The sequence below is a fragment of the Genypterus blacodes genome, unplaced genomic scaffold (genome assembly GCF_046128005.1).
Source record: "Genypterus blacodes isolate CSIRO-AG114 ecotype Tasmania unplaced genomic scaffold, CSIRO-AGI_Gbla_v1 ptg000044l_1, whole genome shotgun sequence".
NCBI classification, from domain to species: Eukaryota; Metazoa; Chordata; class Actinopteri; order Ophidiiformes; family Ophidiidae; genus Genypterus; species Genypterus blacodes.
In genome coordinates, this window is record NW_027466857.1 from 708,583 (window position 1) to 728,544 (window position 19,962).

Here is a 19,962-nt window from a genome sequence, read left to right on the forward strand (position 1 = left end):
AATTGAGAACCACTTTAGTAAAACATTAAACACTGATGTGAAAGTCCCCTTATACACCTTAAATTAAGATGCGACAGAGGGAAGACAAGACAGAGTGACGTTTCAACTTGTGTCTCAGCTGTAGTGTTTGCATTTATAGCTGGCAAGTTCCTGCTGGGATCTGATCCCATGCTGTGTCTCACCACATTCTGATCACAACCACTTCTGCAATCATTTACAACTGATACTAAAGTGTGTTTTTGCTCATTTTTACTGTACAATACCCAGACATGACTCAAAGTCTGTAACTAATACAGTGTCTTCCACTGAAAACTGTAAAAGAAGTTAGTTATGACTGTGTGTGTGTTCAAAGTGAATGACTGAGGTTTAACTACCTGGAATGTTTTTGCTTCATGCCCACGGCTTCATAAAACAATAAAACAATAAAATGTGTTTTCCCGTTTCCACAAGTGCACAAACATACATACATACATTCATATACATACATAAATACATACATACATACATACTTACGCACATACCTATGGCTCTAAGATCTTGAGCTGGCCATCCCACAGTCCCATTACAACCAAGACCCAAGAATCTGAATCCAGTTATTTCCAGTTCACAGCCAGTCCAGCAGCAACAAATATATTTGTAAATCGCTCTACAAATCGACCCCACAGATGCCTTTTGTCATTTTATTTGTAGAAGCTTCATCTTGTTTCCTGAAATAAGAAGACAAAAAGAAGTAGGACTTATAAGAAGACAAATAAGAAGACCTTTTCTATTAAGGTTCAAGTTTGTAAATCACTTACCGAGTCCTTTGAGGAATTTGTTGACAAACACTTCTGCTGTGCAATCTGTCAAATGCATCTCCACAACGCCACAGCAGAATGAGAGAAGATCACTGAACGTCAGCGCCTACTGTCAGTGGCTCTGCCTGAACCTTTGCTTTGTTCTTACACTGATGTCTAAAAAACAACAGCAGTAAAGGAGAAAATATTCTCTTTTAAAGTGTATTGTTAGCGACGCTGTAGTAGAAACAAAGTCAGTTACCCCGGAACCCCGACTTGCGAAGCTCCTTGTCCTGAATGAAGCCGGCAAACATTTGGGTTTCCATGAAGAGCTGCAAGAACTGACGAACTCCACGGGAAGGGTGAGATTTACGGAAGCTGTCCCGCTGTATCTCTCGGCTTCCATTGGACGACTCGGTCATGTGTTGAGGATAGTGGCCTACCATCTCCACGAAGAACTGCACAAAGGCCTCAGACAGCAGGGAGCTGAGATCAGCCTGGTGGTCTGAATGGGACAGAGGAGGGTGGAGAGAGAAAGAGAACGATGAGAGAAAGGTCCATTAGTACATCTTATTTTATAATAAGCCACACAACAAAATGTGATGGCCATAAGAACAAACATAAGAACATTATAAACATATCACAGTACTTCAAGAGTATCAAATAATTACATCTAAAATAATCTTTGAATAATAGTAAATAAATGAAAGGACAAGCAAAGAAGTCAGATGTTGATAATAAACAATAATCTACACAGGCCAAGACTTCACAGGGTTGTTTAGGGGTTCCTGAGTTGAAACAGCTGACAGATTCAAGCATCATGTCACAAGTCTAAACAGACGTCTGCGGTTTTCTTGACTATAATCTCAAGACATTAACAATGGCTCTACAGCTTCAGTGTGAGCCAGTCAGTCTTAGACACTGTGTACAAACCTCTATGTGTTAACTTTTCCTCTGACATCATGAACTCCAAACTAAGGATTAAGCTTGTCAAAATAGTGCTCATGGCCAGCAGGAAACACGGCTGACTGTCAGTGAGCTCATGCCTTGAGGGTTCTGGTCTCTCAGTTAGCTACATTTTAGAGTCTAAAAACCTGACCCAGTAGATCTAGATATTGACCCGATCTGTGTTGTACCAACCTCCAGACTGCTCTCCATCCTCTCGTCTCAGCATGTCTTCCCTTTCCTCCAGGATCTGCTGCAGCGCTGCCTGAAGTTTACTCGGCAGGATGCAGTCTTCATCACCGAGCTGCAGCACAAAGCCAGAAAGACAAGTTCCAAGTCAGATCATGCATTTGTCAACATTATGGTGCTGAACTGAAATATTAAACCTGTTGCCTGACAAAAGGTAGAACTATCCTTTAGCCAATCTGTACAGAGGACATCACAGCATCGGGAGGTTACTTATTTATAGAAATAATTAAAAGTAATGTAAACAGACACGTTGGATGTGAATACGTGTTCATTTTATCCTGAATTTAAAAAGGCAGTGGCTAAATGAGATGTCAGTCAATCAGAGTGTAAGCTAAATAAAACTGATGCAAGAACATGCAGACCCAACCAAACACACAGTCCATCCATCAGAACTGGAACAGATGGAATACTGCAGAATGACCAGCTCTTAGACAGCTCAGGCTCTGAATTAGTTGCACAACAGTCTTCATGTTTGTGCTATGACATCAGCAGCTGGATTCCTGCTCCAGGCTTATATCCTGAATAGTTTCATCTGTGCAGTGGCAACTTTGTCACTTTCAAAACACTGCCATGCAAACAACAGACAAGTGCAGGCAAAGCCGGCCCTGAGTCCCACTGGAACCACACCTATCATCCCATTATACTATGCTATGTGAACACACCTGAACAGCGAACTTGTCAGCACACAGATCCACTATGAGCACCTGAAAGAGAGAGAAATTCACACAGTGCACAAGGTCAGTGTTTTGTCATAAGAATTATGAAACAGCGAAGTGGTTGCTTTAGCTTCTTAAGCACTGCTACTAGAACAGGGAGATACTGGATGTGCTATAAAACGAAGTGTCACCCATGTGTGTTATCTCGTTTGTTTGCTAGCAGATCAACTCAGAATGTATGAATTGATTTTGATCCAGGGATTTTTAAAATTTGTCAAAAATGTAATGAAGTAAAACAGTAGGTGTTAAAAGGTGCAGTTCAGTCCAGATCCTTATCAAGATCTGGACACAACTTGATGTCCTTCAACAAATAGGCCAGAAACATGTTTTGATACATCTAACATATATATAACATCAGTAATCATAGTAGTAATAATAGGTTATTATAGTTCTGACCTCCTCAATGGGAAGCTCCAGCAGCTCTGGCAGGCAGGGTGCCAGCACTCTGATGAGGAATGGGGTGGGAGAGCAGCTGATGTCCAGCATGCTGGCCGGCAGTACGGGAACAAAGGTGTGCTGCCAGGTGAACGGGTACAACAGCGCCAGCACTGCATGACTGCACCGAGACAACACACTGGAGAGGAGAGACAAACAAAAGCAGAAAAGAACTGTTAGAATAGACGTATGATGTTGGGGAAAAAGAAACAAACTCCACATTAATTTGGTGCCCAGCTTTGACACACTACAACTAAGAAAAAAGCAGATCAGCGAGAATACGATCTACCTCTTACATATGTCAATGATGTATCAGACTGATTAAATACTTTAATCTCGCTCACCAGCATAACTGGGTTTTAAAGGTTTCATTGTCAAATGTATAATAATCTTTGCAGCAGCTTAGAAGTAAGTGAACTAACACCTCAAAACAGACAGAGAGAGATGATATTGTAAGACATCAGTGATTCAGTGATACATCATTGTCAAGGTATTGTTGAGCCCTAATGCCGCCTGTCAACTGTATGATAATAGTGATATTAGAGGTCCAGTGTATGAAATGGGCGTCAGACTATATGAGGGAACACTTCTGCTGCTATGATGAGAGAAGCCATCTGGAGGTTACAATAGGAGATAAATACAGACTTTGAAGGTTAAATTGTCATAGCAAAACACTTTCTGAGGTATATCGGAATGCAAGAAGATATAAACATCATGTAGAACAGAAGAAGCTTTTCATATTGTTCTGTGGTTCCATGCAGATCCAATAGACTGCAGGTCTACTCCGGACCTGGTAAGTCAATGGTATCAAATATCACAGAAAACGCTCTAACTAACAAAAATAAAACTATGCCAGTGCCCTAGTTTGGACTTTGTTTTAGCATGGTCTAATGATTTGTCACACAGGTTAAATAATGGCTGCTGTTAGTTCTTCCAGGGAGCTCATCAGCATAAGCAGGCTTTGAGGTTTTCATGTTGAATATATGACAGTCCACAGGGACTTTGCTGTCGCTAAGCAATTAGTGAACTGTCATGAATAGATCAAAGTTTGCAGAGATGACACATTGCTAAAGCTCTATAATGCAATCAAACTGATGATCACTACAATCATTAAGGAGAAAACTGTAAATTCATCCATCCCAAATGTTTTTGCAATGCCAACACTGCCATACTTATAGATGTAGCTGATCCCCTACAGCTGTGAGCAGTACCTGAGTTTGTCTGCAATGAAGATAACCCTCCTCTCAAGCAGCAGAGAGGCAAACACCTGCAGGAGTCTCCCGACACTGAGACACTGCAGCAGACTGTCAAAGTCCACATGCTCTAGTCTGGAGTCCACCGGCCGACACAGGGTCAGTTCCTGGTAAGGCAACAAGAGACATGGGAGTCATTCAAGGACTATTAATAACATTTAAACAAGCCTCCTTTGTTACCAGGAAAAGAAGCTCCAGGAGTTACAATTTTCAGTTGTGACACAGCAGATTCTAATGTGATCACAGCCGACCTCTGCAGTACAAATCACCAAGTCCCCAAGTGACACTTTGAAAATGATTCAAAAATTCAATCTGAACAGTAACCCATGCTGAATCCAATCAAAGCAGTGACATCACTTTTGTAGCATTTTCTTTGATTTACGAAGGAACGAGACGGTTCATTATTTGCCTAATACTCAGTGCGTAAAGTTAATAACAGACTAATTCTCCGGTAAATACACGCAAGCCCAATTCTTAGGCAAACTATTAATTTACCTGAATTGTTGTCCATGTCGTTACAACACATAAAAGCAGGGCTATGTGGGATTTGCTTTGTCCCAACATGAACCTAAATTTGAAATGGCAACCCCTATTGTTTACAGAGATAACCTCCCATTCTGAGTCATGAAGTAAAGAGCGGTTAGGAGGAACAAGACTACTAATTAACATTTCCTCTTTGGTTTGAGCCTTACCTCATTCCCAGAGCCAGGAAGGAAGCTCTTGATGGTGACTGTGCGCCCAGGAGCTGGGAATGGGGCCTCCATGACGCTACGCATGAAGGGGTGGACCAGCGCTGGGGAAATATCCCTCAGCCTCTCTACCTCCTCCAAGATCTGGAAAGACGCAGACAAATGACTGTCCGCACTCAACAACCAGGACTAATTATCATCTCAACAACAGACCTGCAGGACACATGTACAGAAGCAACATGCAGCTTCCCAGGCAACATTCACACTTTTTTTTTGTCTTTTGGCCAGATGGAAAATGGGTGGGACACAACAACACGCATACAAATACTTCAGTGGAGCTTCATTCCACTGTGAAACACTCAAGACAGCAGTTTTTAGGACACAGAGACTGAGTTTCAACAACTGGCAGTCTATCTTGTTTCACTAATACTCCCTGAAAATCCAGTAAGGGCAGAAACAAGAGAGCAGGTGTGTTTTCTGGCTCCTTTACCTTTGCAAACAGGTCGAAACAGCCCAGTTTACTAACGACACAGTGCACCTCAGGAAGCCTCTTGCCCTTTCCACTGGGCTGTAAGACAAGTTAGACAGTGTTACAAGGCAGAGATTACGTATGACAACAACAAAAAAAATCCATAATCAACATTTACCTAAAGTTATTTTGCAGTCATGACGCATAAAGTGCTTATTTGTTATTTTTGTAAACTTGCTTTACCCTTTTAGCATGAGGCTAATGTCACATTTATATTGTGAGGTACAGATGTGGCACATACAGGATGTGTGTTGTGAACGGTAGACATGAATGGATGGTAGATGAAATCAGAAACACACTCATACATCTGTTCTGTGTCTGATTATCTGCAGTATTTTCACACCTGGCAGAGTTTCCGAGCAATTCTGACTCATGCATCAATAAAATGCAACTCTCCTCTTACTCCGTATACATTTAAAAGACAAAGCAGTGATCCCTGTCACATGCCCAACAAGTGCTCTAATTCCTCTCCACCTTAAGATATAAGTCCTTTATAAAACACTTAACACTGTAAAGAAATAGCTTGTACAACAATTTCAGTCGCACTTGGATCCATTGTGACACTTTGTTTACCTCTGTCTCGGACACTAAACACTTATTTGTACATGTGGGTTGTTTGTTTCAGGCCCGAACTGAGTGTGTGTGTCAATGACAATGAAGTTGAATGAAATCTAATTCACTGGTGTAGCCTTACTGACACCTACTGGAAGTTTGCAGATATTGCTGCATAGTAATGACTAGTGATCAAAACACATCACACACAATATTAAACCCAAATAACACAAAAAAGAATATAAAGGAACCCTCTTATTAACATCCTTTCAATGGAAATACGTTTGTCTACCCTAAACATGACATCTACGCCACATTGAGGTCACAGACATTCCTTATGTCACCCTTTGTCCTTTTGTCACCATCGAGAGAATTATCATTTTGGGTTAATTTAATCAGTGTTACATATTGGCAACATACACAAATCTATTCCCATGTCTGAAGAAACACTAAGCAGTGTATTGGATACACAGCAACATGACTTCATCCAGGGTCATGGGTGGCTTCATCACTTTCTTCTAAACACTGTAAAACGGCACCTTGTCCTCCCATCTCATCTTTACTTCATGTATAAATTTGCTCTTGGCCACACCCAGAATCGGCCTCAGCTCACACATCACCTATAATGCAAGTAAGTGTTAAAACTTGCAACAATGCTTGCTGAGTGGATAAGCCAAAATTATGAATTAATCACTGGCATTATGAAAATCCTTGTTATGTCTATGCGTCAGGGATCATTGTTAGCTTGTCCTCTTCTTTCAGGACGTTACTGTTGATGAAGGCTCTTCTAAACACCTTCAAACTACAACTAGTCACCCCATCACAATTCCATTGAGTGCAGTTCATGTGTCTCAAGTAATTGTAGTATAACGCGACTGTGTCTGGGAAGTCCAGTCACTGGTTCAGAAGTATTCCTGCTAGAATTACACAATGAAGACAAAAGAACACTCCAAGCAACTCAGAGAAAAGGAGTCTGGTGAGGGAGACCACCAAGACACCTACGACCTCTCTGAAGGAGTTAAAACCTTCAGTGGCTGAGATTGGAGAGACTGTGCATACAACTGTTGCCCGAGTTCTTCACTAGTCAAAGCTGTATGGAAGAGTGGCAAAGAGAAAGCCACTGTTGAAAAATCTCGTACTGGAGTTCGCCCAAAGGCATGTGGGAGGCTCCAAGGTCAATTTGGAGGAAGGTTATTTGATCTGATGAGACAAAAATTTTGCTTTTGGGTCATCAGCTCAGTTACAGCTCAGCTAGGGCCAACCTGAGGAGGGGAATCTCACAGGCCAAACATGGCTACAAACTGAAGGTTGAAGAGCACTTCAACTCCTCTGACCCCCGGCGTATGTGGCAAGGCATACAGACACTCACCAGCTACAAACCACCCAACACTGTGCCCCCCACCCAGCTCCACCTCCCTCCCTGACGAGCTCAACCACTTCTACGCTCGCTTTGACCTGGAAAACAGGGAGGTTATGTCCAAGGCAGATCTACCTCTCAACGATCTGCCTCTCACACTCTCCACCTCAGAGGTCTGTTCCATCCTGAGCAAGGTGAACGCCCGGAAGGCAGCTGGCCCCGATGGAATACCTGGGTGCGTGCTTAAAGTGTGTGCAGAGCAGCTGGCCGGGGTCTTTGCGGACATATTCAACCTGTCCCTGGCCCAAGCAGTTGTTCCCACTACCTACAAGACCGCCACCATCGTGCCAGTGCCAAAGCACTCCACCGCTACGGCCCTGAATGACTTCCGTCCTGTTGCCCTCACCCCCATCATCGCCAAGTGCTTTGAGAGGCTGGTCCTCTCACACTTAAAATCCTCCCTGCCTGCTACTTTGGACCCTCACCAGTTTGCCTACCACCACAATAGGTAAACTGAGGACGACATCTCCAAGGCACTTCACTCCACACTGACACACTTGGACACCCCGAACTGTTATGCCAGAATGCTGTTCATTGACTTCAGCTCAGCATTCAACACTGTGATCCCCTCCAAGTTGATATCCAAGCTCAGCCAGCTTGGTATCAACTCATCCCTCTGCAATTGGACTCTGGACTTTCTATCTAACAGACCCCAGTCTGTTAAGATAGACAACCTCTCCTCCTCCACTATCACCCTGAACACCGGCGTGCCACAAGGTTGCGTGCTGAGCCCTCTCCTTTACTCCCTATTCATCCATGACTGCGCTCCCATCTATGGTTCCAATTCCATAATTAAGTTCGCAGATGACACCACGGTGATAGGCCTGATCAGAGGTGACGATGAGACGGCCTACAGGGAGGAAGTACGGCACCTGACCACGTGGTGTGCTGACAACAACCTGGCACTCAACACCAAGAAAACCAAGGAGATCATCGTGGACTTCAGGCGGGCTGGGAGCCATGCACACACCCCCATCTCCATCAACAGAGCTGCAGTGGAGCGTGTGCCCAGCTTCAAGTTCCTTGGCATCCACATCTCCGATGATCTCACCTGGTCCATAAACTCCTCCAACCTGGTTAAAAGGGCTCAACAGCACCTCTACTTTCTTCGGGGCCTTAAGAAAGCTCACCTTTGTCCCAGGATCCTGGTGAACTCATACCGCTGTACCATTGAGAGCATTCTCACTAACTGTATCACAGTATGGTATGGCAACTGCTCCGCATCAGACCGGAAAGCACTCCAGCGGGTGGTGAAAACCGCCCAAAGGATCACGGTTACACAACTGGACAGCATCGAACAGATCTACCGTAGGCGCTGTCTGGGCAAAACCAGGAACATTATAAAAGACTCATCCCACCCCAACAATAAACTTTTCACCCTCCTCCCATCCGGCAGGCGTTACAGAAGCCTCCGCTCTTGCACCAGCAGGCTCAGGAAGAGTTTCTTCTACGAGGCTGTGACCCTTCTGAACTCTACTCCATTCCCCCACTCAACTCCATCCTCCCTCTAGCATCATCTTGCACTCCACTGCAATTTGCACAACTTTCTGTTTGCACTGATCATTTCCATTTCACTTCCATTTTGCACTAAGACTCCTTGCACTATTTATTTACATATTTATTCATTTATATTTATAGTGAGTTTATATAGTATATATAATGTATATAGTTTATTCTGTATATATTCTGTATATATTCTGTATATATAATAGTACACTTTTGCACTTTCTGGTTGGATGCTACTGCATTTCATTGGCTTGTACCTGTACTTGCTCACTGACAATAAAGTTGAATCTAATCTAATCTAATCAATCACACCCAGAATCGGCCTCAGCTCACACATCACCTACAATGCAAGTAAGTGTTAAAACTTGCAACAATGCTTGCTGAGTGGATAAGCCAAAATTATGAATTAATCACTGGCATTATGAAGATCCTTGAAACATGGCTATGCATCAGGGATCATTGTTAGCTTGTCCTCTTCTTTCAGGACGTTACTGTTGATGAAGGCTCTTCTAAACACCTTTAAACTGCACCTAGTGACCCCATCTCCATTCCATTGAGTGCAGTTAATGTGTCTCAAGTGATTGTAGTATAACGACACCTGTGTCTGGGAGGTCCAGTCACCTTCAGAAGTATTCCTGCTAGAATTACACAATGAAGACAAAAGAACATTCTTTGCAACTCAGAGAAAAGATATTTGAAAAGAATAAGTCAGGGGATGGCTACAAAACTAATTCCAACTCACTGCGCATCCCCCCGAGTTCATTTAAATCCATCATCAAGAAATGGAAGGAGTATGGCCATCCTCACAAACTGAGTGACTGGGCAAGAGGGAGACTGGTGAGGGAGACCCCCAAGACACCTACGACCACTCTGAAGGAGTTAAAACCTTCAGTAGCTGAGATTGGAGAGACTGTGCATACAACTGTTGCTCGAGTACTTCACTAGTCAAAGCTGTATGGGAGAGTGGCAAAGAGAAAGCCACTGTTGAAAAATCTGTAACTGGAGTTCGCCCAAAGGCATGTGGGAGACTCCAAGGTCAATTTGGAGGAAGGTTATTTGATCTGATGAGACAAAAATGTAGCTTTTGGGTCATCAGATTATTCGCTCTGTTTGGCCATCATGTAAACACTGCACATCTCCACAAACACACCATCCCCACATTGAAGCATGGTGTTGGCAGCATCATGCTGTGGGATGCTTCTTGGCAGCAGGCCCTGGAAGGCTTGTAAAGATAGAGGGGAAAATGAATGCAGCAACATTTTGTGAAATCCTGGAGGACATTATGACTCAGTATGCAAGAGAGCTACAACCTCGGAGAAGAGCTGTGCACGCCCGATCCCAAAGCAAGCTGACAGAGCTTGAGCTTTTTTGCAAGGAAGAATGGAAAGAAATTGAAGTATCCAGACGTGCAAGCCTGATAGAGACCTCTCCACACAGACTCAGTGCTGTGGTTGCAGCCAAAGGTGCATGTACTAATTGGCTTGTACCTGTACCATGCTAAATGACAATGAAGTTGAATCAAATCTAAATCACTGGTGTAGCCTTACTGACACCTACTGGAAGTTTGCAGATATTGCTGCATAGTAATGACTAGTGATCAAAACACATCACACACAATATTAAACCCAAATAACACAAATGAAGAATATAAAGGAACCCTCTTATTAACATCCTTTCAATGGAAATACATTTGTCTACCCTAAACATGACATCTGCGCCACATTGAGGTCACAGACATTCCTTTTGTCACCCTTTGTCCTTTTGTCACCATCGAGAGAATTATCATTTTGGGTTAATTTAATCAGTGTTACGTATTGGCAACATACACAAATCTATTCCCATGTCTGAAGAAACACTAAGCAGTGTATTGGATACACAGCAACATGACTTCATCCAGGGTCATGGGTGGCTTCATCACTTTCTTCTAAACACTGTAAAACGGCACCTTGTCCTCCCATCTCATCTTTACTTCATGTATAAATTTGCTCTTGGCCACACCCAGAATCGGCCTCAGCTCACACATCACCTACAATGCAAGTAAGTGTCAAAACTTGCAACAATGCTTGCTGAGTTGATAAGCCAAAATTATGAATTAATCACTGGCATTATGAAGATCCTTGAAACATGGCTATGCATCAGGGATCATTGTTAGCTTGTCCTCTTCTTTCAGGACGTTACTGTTGATGAAGGCTCTTCTAAACACCTTCAAACTACACCTAGTCACCCCATCTCAATTCCATTGAGTGCAGTTAATGTGTCTCAAGTGATTGTAGTATAACGACACCTGTGTCTGGGAGGTCCAGTCACTGGTTCAGAAGTATTCCTGCTAGAATTACACAATGAAGACAAAAGAACACTCCAAGCAACTCAGAGAAAAGATATTTGAAAAGAATAAGTCATGGGATGGCTACAAAACCAATTCGACTCACTGCGCATCCCCCCTGAGTTCATTTAAATCCATCATCAAAAAATGGAAGGAGTATGGCCATCCTCACAAACTGAGTGACTGGGCAAGAGGGAGACTGGTGAGGGACACCACCAAGACACCTACGACCTCTCTGAAGGAGTTAAAACCTTCAGTGGCTGAGATTGGAGAGACTGTGCATACAACTGTTGCCCGAGTACTTCACTAATCAAAGCTGTATGGGAGAGTGGCAAAGAGAGAGCCACTGTTGAAAAATCTCGAACTGGAGTTCGCCCAAAGGCATGTGGGAGACTCCAAGGTCCATTTGGAGGAAGGTTATTTGATCTGATGAGACAAAAATGTAGCTTTTGGGTCATCAGATTATTCGCTCTGTTTGGCCAACACGTAAACACTGCACATCTCCACAAACACACCATCCCCACATTGAAGCATGGTGGTGTGGCAGCATCATGGTGTGGGGGGCTTCTTGGCAGCAGGCCCTGGAAGGCTTGTAAAAATAGAGGGGAAAAGGAATGCAGCAAAATTTTGTGAAATCCTGGAGGACATTATGACTCAGTATGCAAGAGAGCTACAACCTCGTAGAAGAGCTGTTCACGCCCGATCTCGAAGCAAGCTGACAGAGCTTGAGCTTTTTTGCAAGGAAGAATGGAGAGAAATTGCAGTATCCAGACGTGCAAGCCTGATAGAGACCTCTCCACACAGACTCAGTGCTGTGATTGCAGCCAAAGGTGCATGTACTAATTGGCTTGTACCTGTACTCTGCTCAATGACAATGAAGTTGAATCAAATCTAATTCACTGGTGTAGCCTTACTGACACCTACTGGAAGTTTGCAGATATTGCTGCATAGTAATGACTAGTGATCAAAACACATCACACACAATATTAAACCCAAATAACACAAAAAAAGAATATAAAGTAACCCTCTTATTAACATCCTTTCAATGGAAATCGTTTGTCTACTCTAAACATGACATCTACGCCACATTGAGGTCACAGACATTCCTTATGTCACCCTTTGTCCTTTTGTCACCACCGAGAGAATTATCATTTTGGGTTAATTTAATCAGTGTTACATATTGGCAACATACACAAATCTATTCCCATGTCTGAAGAAACACTAAGCAGTGTATTGGATACACAGCAACATGACTTCATCCAGGGTCATGGGTGGCTTCATCACTTTCTTCTAAACACTGTAAAACAGCACCTTGTCCTCCCATCTCATCTTTACTTCATGTATAAATTTGCTCTTGGCCGCACCCAGAATCGGCCTCAGCTCACACATCACCTATAATGCAAGTAAGTGTTAAAACTTGCAACAATGCTTTGATAAGTTGATAAGCCAGATATGATCGGCTCGATTCAGCCCTGAAAATCCAGATTGCCCAACCAGTGACTTGGAGGAGGAGGAGGAGGAACTGGAGCTACAGATCCCATGATGATTACACACATCCCACACACTCCTCACTGCAAAAGCTTTTCAGTAAGAATAAATTGTCACTAAATTAATTATTCAATCAATTATTCAGCCAAGCCAACTCACTGTGCATCCTCCGGAGTTCATTTAAATCCATCATCAAGAAATGGAAGGAGTATGGCCATACTCACAACCTGAGTGACTGGGCAAGAGGGAGACTGGTGAGGGAGACCACCAAGACACCTACGACCACTCTGAAGGAGTTAAAACCTTCAGTGGTAGGCATTACATTACATTACATTACATTACGATCATTTGGCAGACGCTTTTATCCAAAGCGACTTACATTACATTACCACCCTTCGCAGAGAGGGGAGCAATTGAGGGTTCATTGCCTTGCTCTCTGGACCGACAGGATGTATATTGCTCCAGATAGTACAATTTATCTTTTGCGTCCTCAATTTTGCTTTCTACGATATGTTCAAATGAACTAATAAATGATCTGTATTGCATTGGGTCATTATTAAATACCTTCATTTCCTTTCGTGGCAGAGAGGATTTGTCCTGTTGCTTTAGCAGTGATGCAGTGATGTCATTTGCCTCTGCAGAATGTTGTAGAGCTGAGCAGTGGCTGGTTCTCCAGGAGGGGCTCCAGTTGCATCACCGTGAGAGTGTCTTCCTGAGTGGGATCCTGAGTTTGGTGATGGGCCCTGGGTGTGTAAAGGAGTTTGAAAGTGCAGTGATGGTGTTCGATCAGAGGACCTGCTGAGGCGTTGTAGCTCATACGTATGGCCAGTGGGTTGTGGATGGGCTTGGCTTTTCTTTGGCTGCGCCGAGGCCTTGTAGAGAGATGGATCTGGCCAGATGCGGGTCGCACAGAAGGTAGAAAATGCGGCTCTTTTGGGGCATGAAGTTGCATTGGATGAGGGGTAGGGCATGTGATTTAAGTCTTACACTCCCATCTTGCATTCCTTTGCTGTGCACATTTTCCAATTTTGGTTCATCACGTTTCTTTCCAATAAACTCCTTTACCCACTGCAATTTGAGTGTTTTCTCCAAATGCTCATCCATTCCATCACTCTGTGAGACATTACTTCTATCACTTACTAATACATCAAGTTTGGCGTTAGCGGCATTCAATTCGCTTTGGACAACTAACGTTTCCTTTTGTTTTTTCAATGTTTCTTGTCTTTGAGCCAATTCTGCTTCCTCACTCTATGGCGTGCTTTTCTTTAAGAGCCGCCAATTTAACTTCTAGCGCGGCTTTCTCAGCTGCTGCGCAACGCAACACGGAGGAGGATGTGGAGACGTTTGATGCTCCATCGTCTGCTTTGCTTGTTCGGGTTGCGGAAGCACTATCTTCTGGATTTATCTCCACATCACTATCGTCGTGCTTTTCGTGTTCTGATAGCCAGGCATTCGCTTCTAACACGAACGATTGAATAATCTTTATTTTAGGTTGATACCACAATACATCAGCAGATTCGCGTTCCTTCTCCGACAATACGTGGCTACGTACGATAGTCCCTATGCCTCGCTTCAAATTCATCTACCAAGTTATCGTATCGTGAAACTTCTTCCTTCACTTGTCCTATATTTGACGGAAAGGTCATCAATTCTTTGACAACGTTCATCTTGCGTGTAAGCCGTCCAGGGTTTATCTTTCTGGAATTACGCAAAGCGTCCACTGTTTCCATTTCCTCCAATTCGGATTGCACATTTGTGTCTTCGGGTCTACTTGTTTGATCAGCCATTGTTTAACAAAAAAGGAAAAAATCTTCACAAAAAATCTTATTCTTCTCCTTTCCAATGAATGTATAGGCATATAACTGTTCCGTTTGACATTCGGTACTTCAGCGAGGAAATGCGCACATAAATTAACAAGCGGCGCTTAACTTTCTTCTGGTAACTTAGGATATGATCAAACTTGTTTCAAAGTCATTCCATAATTCAAACGAAAATATAATCTAACGAAATCGTCCAATCTTCGGCTCCTTGAGCTCTTTGTCTATGTACTTTTAAACTTTGAAAGTACCAGAGGCTTACCGCACCTGTGGGAATTGTTTGCCTTTGTTCCTTTGCGGCCTCTTCCTGGCGTGGCCTTGGAGTTCCAATCCTTGTGATCCACGGAGTTTTGAAAATCCATAAGCACACAGCTTTTGACTAATATAGTGACCGTTTATACCAAAAAGCTGTCCCTTTGTTGGTCACATTGTTGGTGGTGACTGGGGGTTCTTAGACGCTTGTTGAATTGCAAAAAAGGAAATCCAAAGAGGTCCAGGCAAAGTTCAAATAACAATGATGGTTTATTAATAAATAGGTCTTATAGGGCTTGCATACAAAGAAGTGAAACTTGGATGTTGTTGGAATTAGATCATTGTTTTATGGTGAAACTACATAACAATTGCAGTTTTGACCATCAACACAACAAGGTTTCATTGCATTTAAACAATAGTGTGAGAAGTTAGTAATATATTAATCTGTGGTGTTTAAACTACTTAATCAAGGCATTAAAACTTAATGTCGTGTCCAGACGCGACTACCGTTCCTCTCTGCACATGCGCAGTAGTGCGCACAGGAAGTGACCGTCTGACCTCTCTGGACCGAGCGGGAACGCACCTGCAGCTACGGATGTCAAACGTTGGTCGAAAATTTGTCTTCCAATCAGCTATCCATCGATTTTTTGGTAAGTACGTTTTTACTTTTAATATGCGTTTCGTCGTGTAACGGTTACTTTGATATAGGATTTCAAAAAGCCTGTTGCTAAACGTTGCCGCTTGCAAGTTTGACCGCTTATTGTACACATCCTTTGTACATTAACTTAGCTGTAAGTTGAGCCAGCTAACAACGTGAGGTCTCTGCCATTATGTGTACACATAACATTAACGTTAGAAGTGTGATTTGAAAACGGGGATTTTTCTCTTTCCTTTGCATGTCACGTGTCATCTTAATATCTCACGCAAGCATTAGCAAATGTAACTGAATACAGCAAAAAATTTACAATTTAGTGTGCAGTTACTCTGCAATATAAAGCTCTTTGAGCAGCAGGCCACCTTGAAGTTACGTATTGAAAAAAATTAAATTGAATTAATGTTTTGCAAGTTGAGTTTGTAAATTCGTTATTTTAACAGAAATGTAATGGTTGAATAGTGGCATTTTAATAACTATCATTAAATGTTCCCAACTCTGGCCTCATGTTCCAGGAAAAATATTTTGATATTATATGTTCATTGTGTTCATCGTGTAACAACTCTAATTGTGAATTTCAGATTTGTGAGTTGTTTCAGGAAGTGACTTATTGAATGGATGCGCAGCCAGCGGCTCAACAGCAGTGGTAAGCATATCTCACCTCTTTGATAAAAGTGAATTAATTGTGGTTGTTGTAGCTCAATTGCTTCAGAATCGTACAAGAGATACAATTGAGAACTAAGAATGAATTTGATCACTGATCACTTTTTTCCTTCCTTGTAGATTATGAATGTGGAAATGCAAACAGTGTGCTGAAACAGTATCTGCAAGGTACCAATTACTGAAGCATTATAGGCTAGTGCACAGCCATTTTGGCTGGAGACTTTCAATTCCATGCACATACTATGATTGCCCGTGTTAGTTCAAATCATGGAATGCTCTGAAGACTCATTTAAGTAGGTGTCATGTTGAAGTTACAGCTGTAACAAGTGCAGAGCTTGTAACATTTACATGTATTTTTTACCCAGGAAGTGTCATATCATCTAGTAGAGAGTACTTTTCCCATATCAATACCCATTTGAAGCGCTATGAAACTGTCAGTTGTGTGTTTCAGAATTGTTCTTTTCAAACAAATATATATACTACTTTCAAAACTCATAAAAGCAGGAAGCATGGCTGTTGCACAGTAAAAGACTTTAAAGTTGAGCTGGTGAAAAGTATTGATGTAAATCATGAAGATCACCCATCTGAAGAACCTCTGATATTGCAGAAACTGGGTATGATGTAGATGCTCATGATTTGATTGAAACAGACACAGACAACGACAGGCTAGAAGACAGAATTATTAAAAAATTTGCATCTGTTATTTTGAAATTGGAAATTTTGTCACATGTTCCAAGCTCAGCAATTGAGAAGTTTTTAGAAGAACTGCACTTTATTTTCACCTCTGCTGTGGTCCCCATATCAAACAGTACAGCAATTGATGTTTTCAAAAAGCACGACATTCATATTGATAAGTTAGTAATTGATGAGCTGGCCCTTGCTATATCTACCCATAATCCTTTGGTAAAAGCTATAGCTAAAGACGGTCCGATAGCTTCAGCTTTTAAGGGTAAACAATACTACAAGGAGCATTTTAAGGTAGTTGAACCTGTTGAATATGTACTTGAGGCAAGGTCCAACAAAAGCTACCAATATGTTCCTTTACTGAAGTCTCTACAACAACTGCTTGGACGTAATGATGTTGTTGATAGGGTTGTTGATACACCTACCACCTGTTCTCTAAGTCGTCCGAAGTATATATCTTTTCAGGATGGTGAACATTATAAGAACAACCCGTTCTTTTCAGCTGGAGAATTAAGGATTTCCCTGTGCTTATATATCGACGACTTTGAGGTGTGCAATCCCTTGGGGACGTCTCGGAAGAAGCACAAACTCTGTGCTGTTTACTGGATATTAGGTAATTTACCTCCCGGTAGTAGCTCAACTCTCTCTTCTGTTTACCTAGCATTGTTGTGCAAAAGTGAGTATGTTAAAGAGTATGGTTACAGGAAAATATTTGAGCCTCTCTTGCATGATATTGTGACTTTAGAGCAACAAGGGTTATTCATTCCACTGCTGGGCACATTCATAAAGGGTACAGTACAGTGCGTGATAGCTGATAATCTTGGGGCTCGTGGTCTAGCTGGGTTTGTAGAGAGTTTCTCAGGGATCTATTTTTGCAGATTTTGTACAGCTCAGAGTTGCCTCATTCAGATGCAGGAAGTAAAATTGGGCACATTTTAAGCCAGAACCAGAGAAGGCCATCCGCTGCACATCACAACAGCTCAGAAAGAAGGTGTCAGCTGCTTTGGTGTAAAAAAAAGTTTGTGTTTGACTGACAGGTTGTCTCATTTTGATGTTACGAGTAGTTACCCCCCCAGATATCGTTAGTTCCGGTTGAATTGGCACAGTGCTTCTGTCTAAGAAGCTGTTCACTCTGGATCACCTCAACAGTCTCATTCATTCATTTCCATATAAGTGGGGGGATAAAACTAACCGCCCTCATTTGTTACCACAAAATTTGCAAAGGAAAAAAACAATAGGTGGCAACGCCCACGAAAATTGGTGTCTCCTTCGACTACTTCCTTTGATAGTTGGAAGACTTGTTCCCAGTGATGAATCTGCATGGCATGTTATTTTGGATTTAAAGGATATTGTGGAATTGGTTGTTGCCCCCATTCATACTGTAGAGTCAATTGCATATTTGGAGTGCAAAATCTCAGAGCACCGACAACGATATCTAAAACTATTTCCTGATAAAAAGTTGTTGCCAAAACATCGCTTTCTGGAACATTATCCATAGCTCGTGAAATGTTTTGGTCCCCTTGTGACACTGTGGACAATGCGCTTCGAGGCCAAGCACAGCTTTTTTAAGCAGGTGGTTAGGCATACAAATAACTAGGAACATAACTCTGCCATTGGCTACAGTTGATGGTGGGCTATACTATGCTCATACCTGATTGTGAAACATTATCCTTGGAGGTTGCAAATATCTCAAAAGTCCCCATTGATGTCCTGAATGAGGATGTTGTGAATACCCTTACTCAGAAGTACCCTGAAGTCACTGCTGTAAACCTTGCTCATAGTGTGACCATTAATGGTAATACCTACAAAAAAAGCACAATAGTTGTGCATGGATCATGTGGGGGTCTCCCAGAATTCTCTGAAATAATTCAACTGTGTATTGTAAAAGATGATTTGAGTCTAATCATCAGAAATCTATCTTCTTGGTATAGAGAGCACTACAGAGCCTATGAATTGCATCCAACAATAAAGCTGGCATTGGTTAATGTGAAGGAGCTTGCTGACCAGTACCCCTTGGCTGAATACAAAGTTGGATCCATGCGAATGGTGACCTTGAAAAGATTTGTGCATGTGACAGGTAATCTGTTAAATTTAAATAATGCGTTACAATACTGACATTCATAATTAGAAAACTTAATGAACCTGTACTTGGAATTGAAAGAAAATACTTATTGTATTTTTTTAGGACTCACTCAAACCAATGAGATGAGACAGGGACATAACAAAGCACAAACAGAAATCAATGATACATTTTAGGACAAACCTTTGTACAGTATTTGCCTATTTTACAGTCAGGGCTTCACATACTCAGGCACCTTACCTGATTTCAGGCACAAAGCAGTTTTCATACATATAATACTTAATTTAACACATTGTATACATTTCTTGGGAAAATTTCAGGCTCACAAATTTATTTTCTTTAATCCTTGTACATTGTACAGTGTGATGCATCGAAGCAAGTACTTGGTTATTATAATCTCAAAATTAATCACTAGAGCCCTGTAAGTGTCAAGTAGGGAGGCAGTAGCTCAGTGGGTAGAGCTTCCGCTTGGGAACCGGAAGGTCGCTGGTTCGAGCACCTGCCGAGGTGCCCCTGAGCATTGCACCGAACCCTCAATTGCTCCCCCCTCTGCGAAGGGTGGTAATGTAATGTAAGTCGCTTTGGATAAAAGCGTCTGCCAAAATGATTGTAATGTAATGTAAGTAATTTGTCTTGTTTTTCTTCTCAGATGAAATAGAAGATGGCTGAAACCCTGAGGGTCATACTTGGAATAGACGATGCATGGAAATTGAGTCTGCCCTGCGGAATACCGGATTCTGTGGATGAACTCAAAGCAGAAATTCACAGACACTTTGGCTTGTCAGGAGATTTCATGTTGCAGTACAAAGACTTTGAATTTGATGACTTCCTGAACTTGACATCCACGAGTGAAATCAAAGATAAAGGCACTGGTAAAGTCATTTACTTGCCTAGTGGTTCAGCAACCTGCCCTCTTCAAACTGCTACACGACTAGA

The 19,962-nt window shown here is 42.2% G+C and overlaps 1 protein-coding gene across 1 annotated transcript; it reads right to left on the reverse strand.

Moving 5' to 3' along the window:
• Nucleotides 1-829: 829 nt before the first annotated feature.
• LOC142999624 (DENN domain-containing protein 2C-like) lies at nucleotides 830-13,695 on the reverse strand. The gene is made up of 8 exons (XM_076149245.1): nucleotides 13,576-13,695; nucleotides 5,554-5,631; nucleotides 5,067-5,207; nucleotides 4,333-4,481; nucleotides 3,083-3,260; nucleotides 2,633-2,674; nucleotides 1,917-2,025; nucleotides 830-1,281 (listed from the first exon to the last, which is right to left on the reverse strand). Exons 1-8 carry the CDS (start codon nucleotides 13,693-13,695, stop codon nucleotides 1,031-1,033), a joined length of 1,068 nt encoding a protein of 355 aa, XP_076005360.1. The 3' UTR covers nucleotides 830-1,030.
• Nucleotides 13,696-19,962: the final 6,267 nt, after the last annotated feature.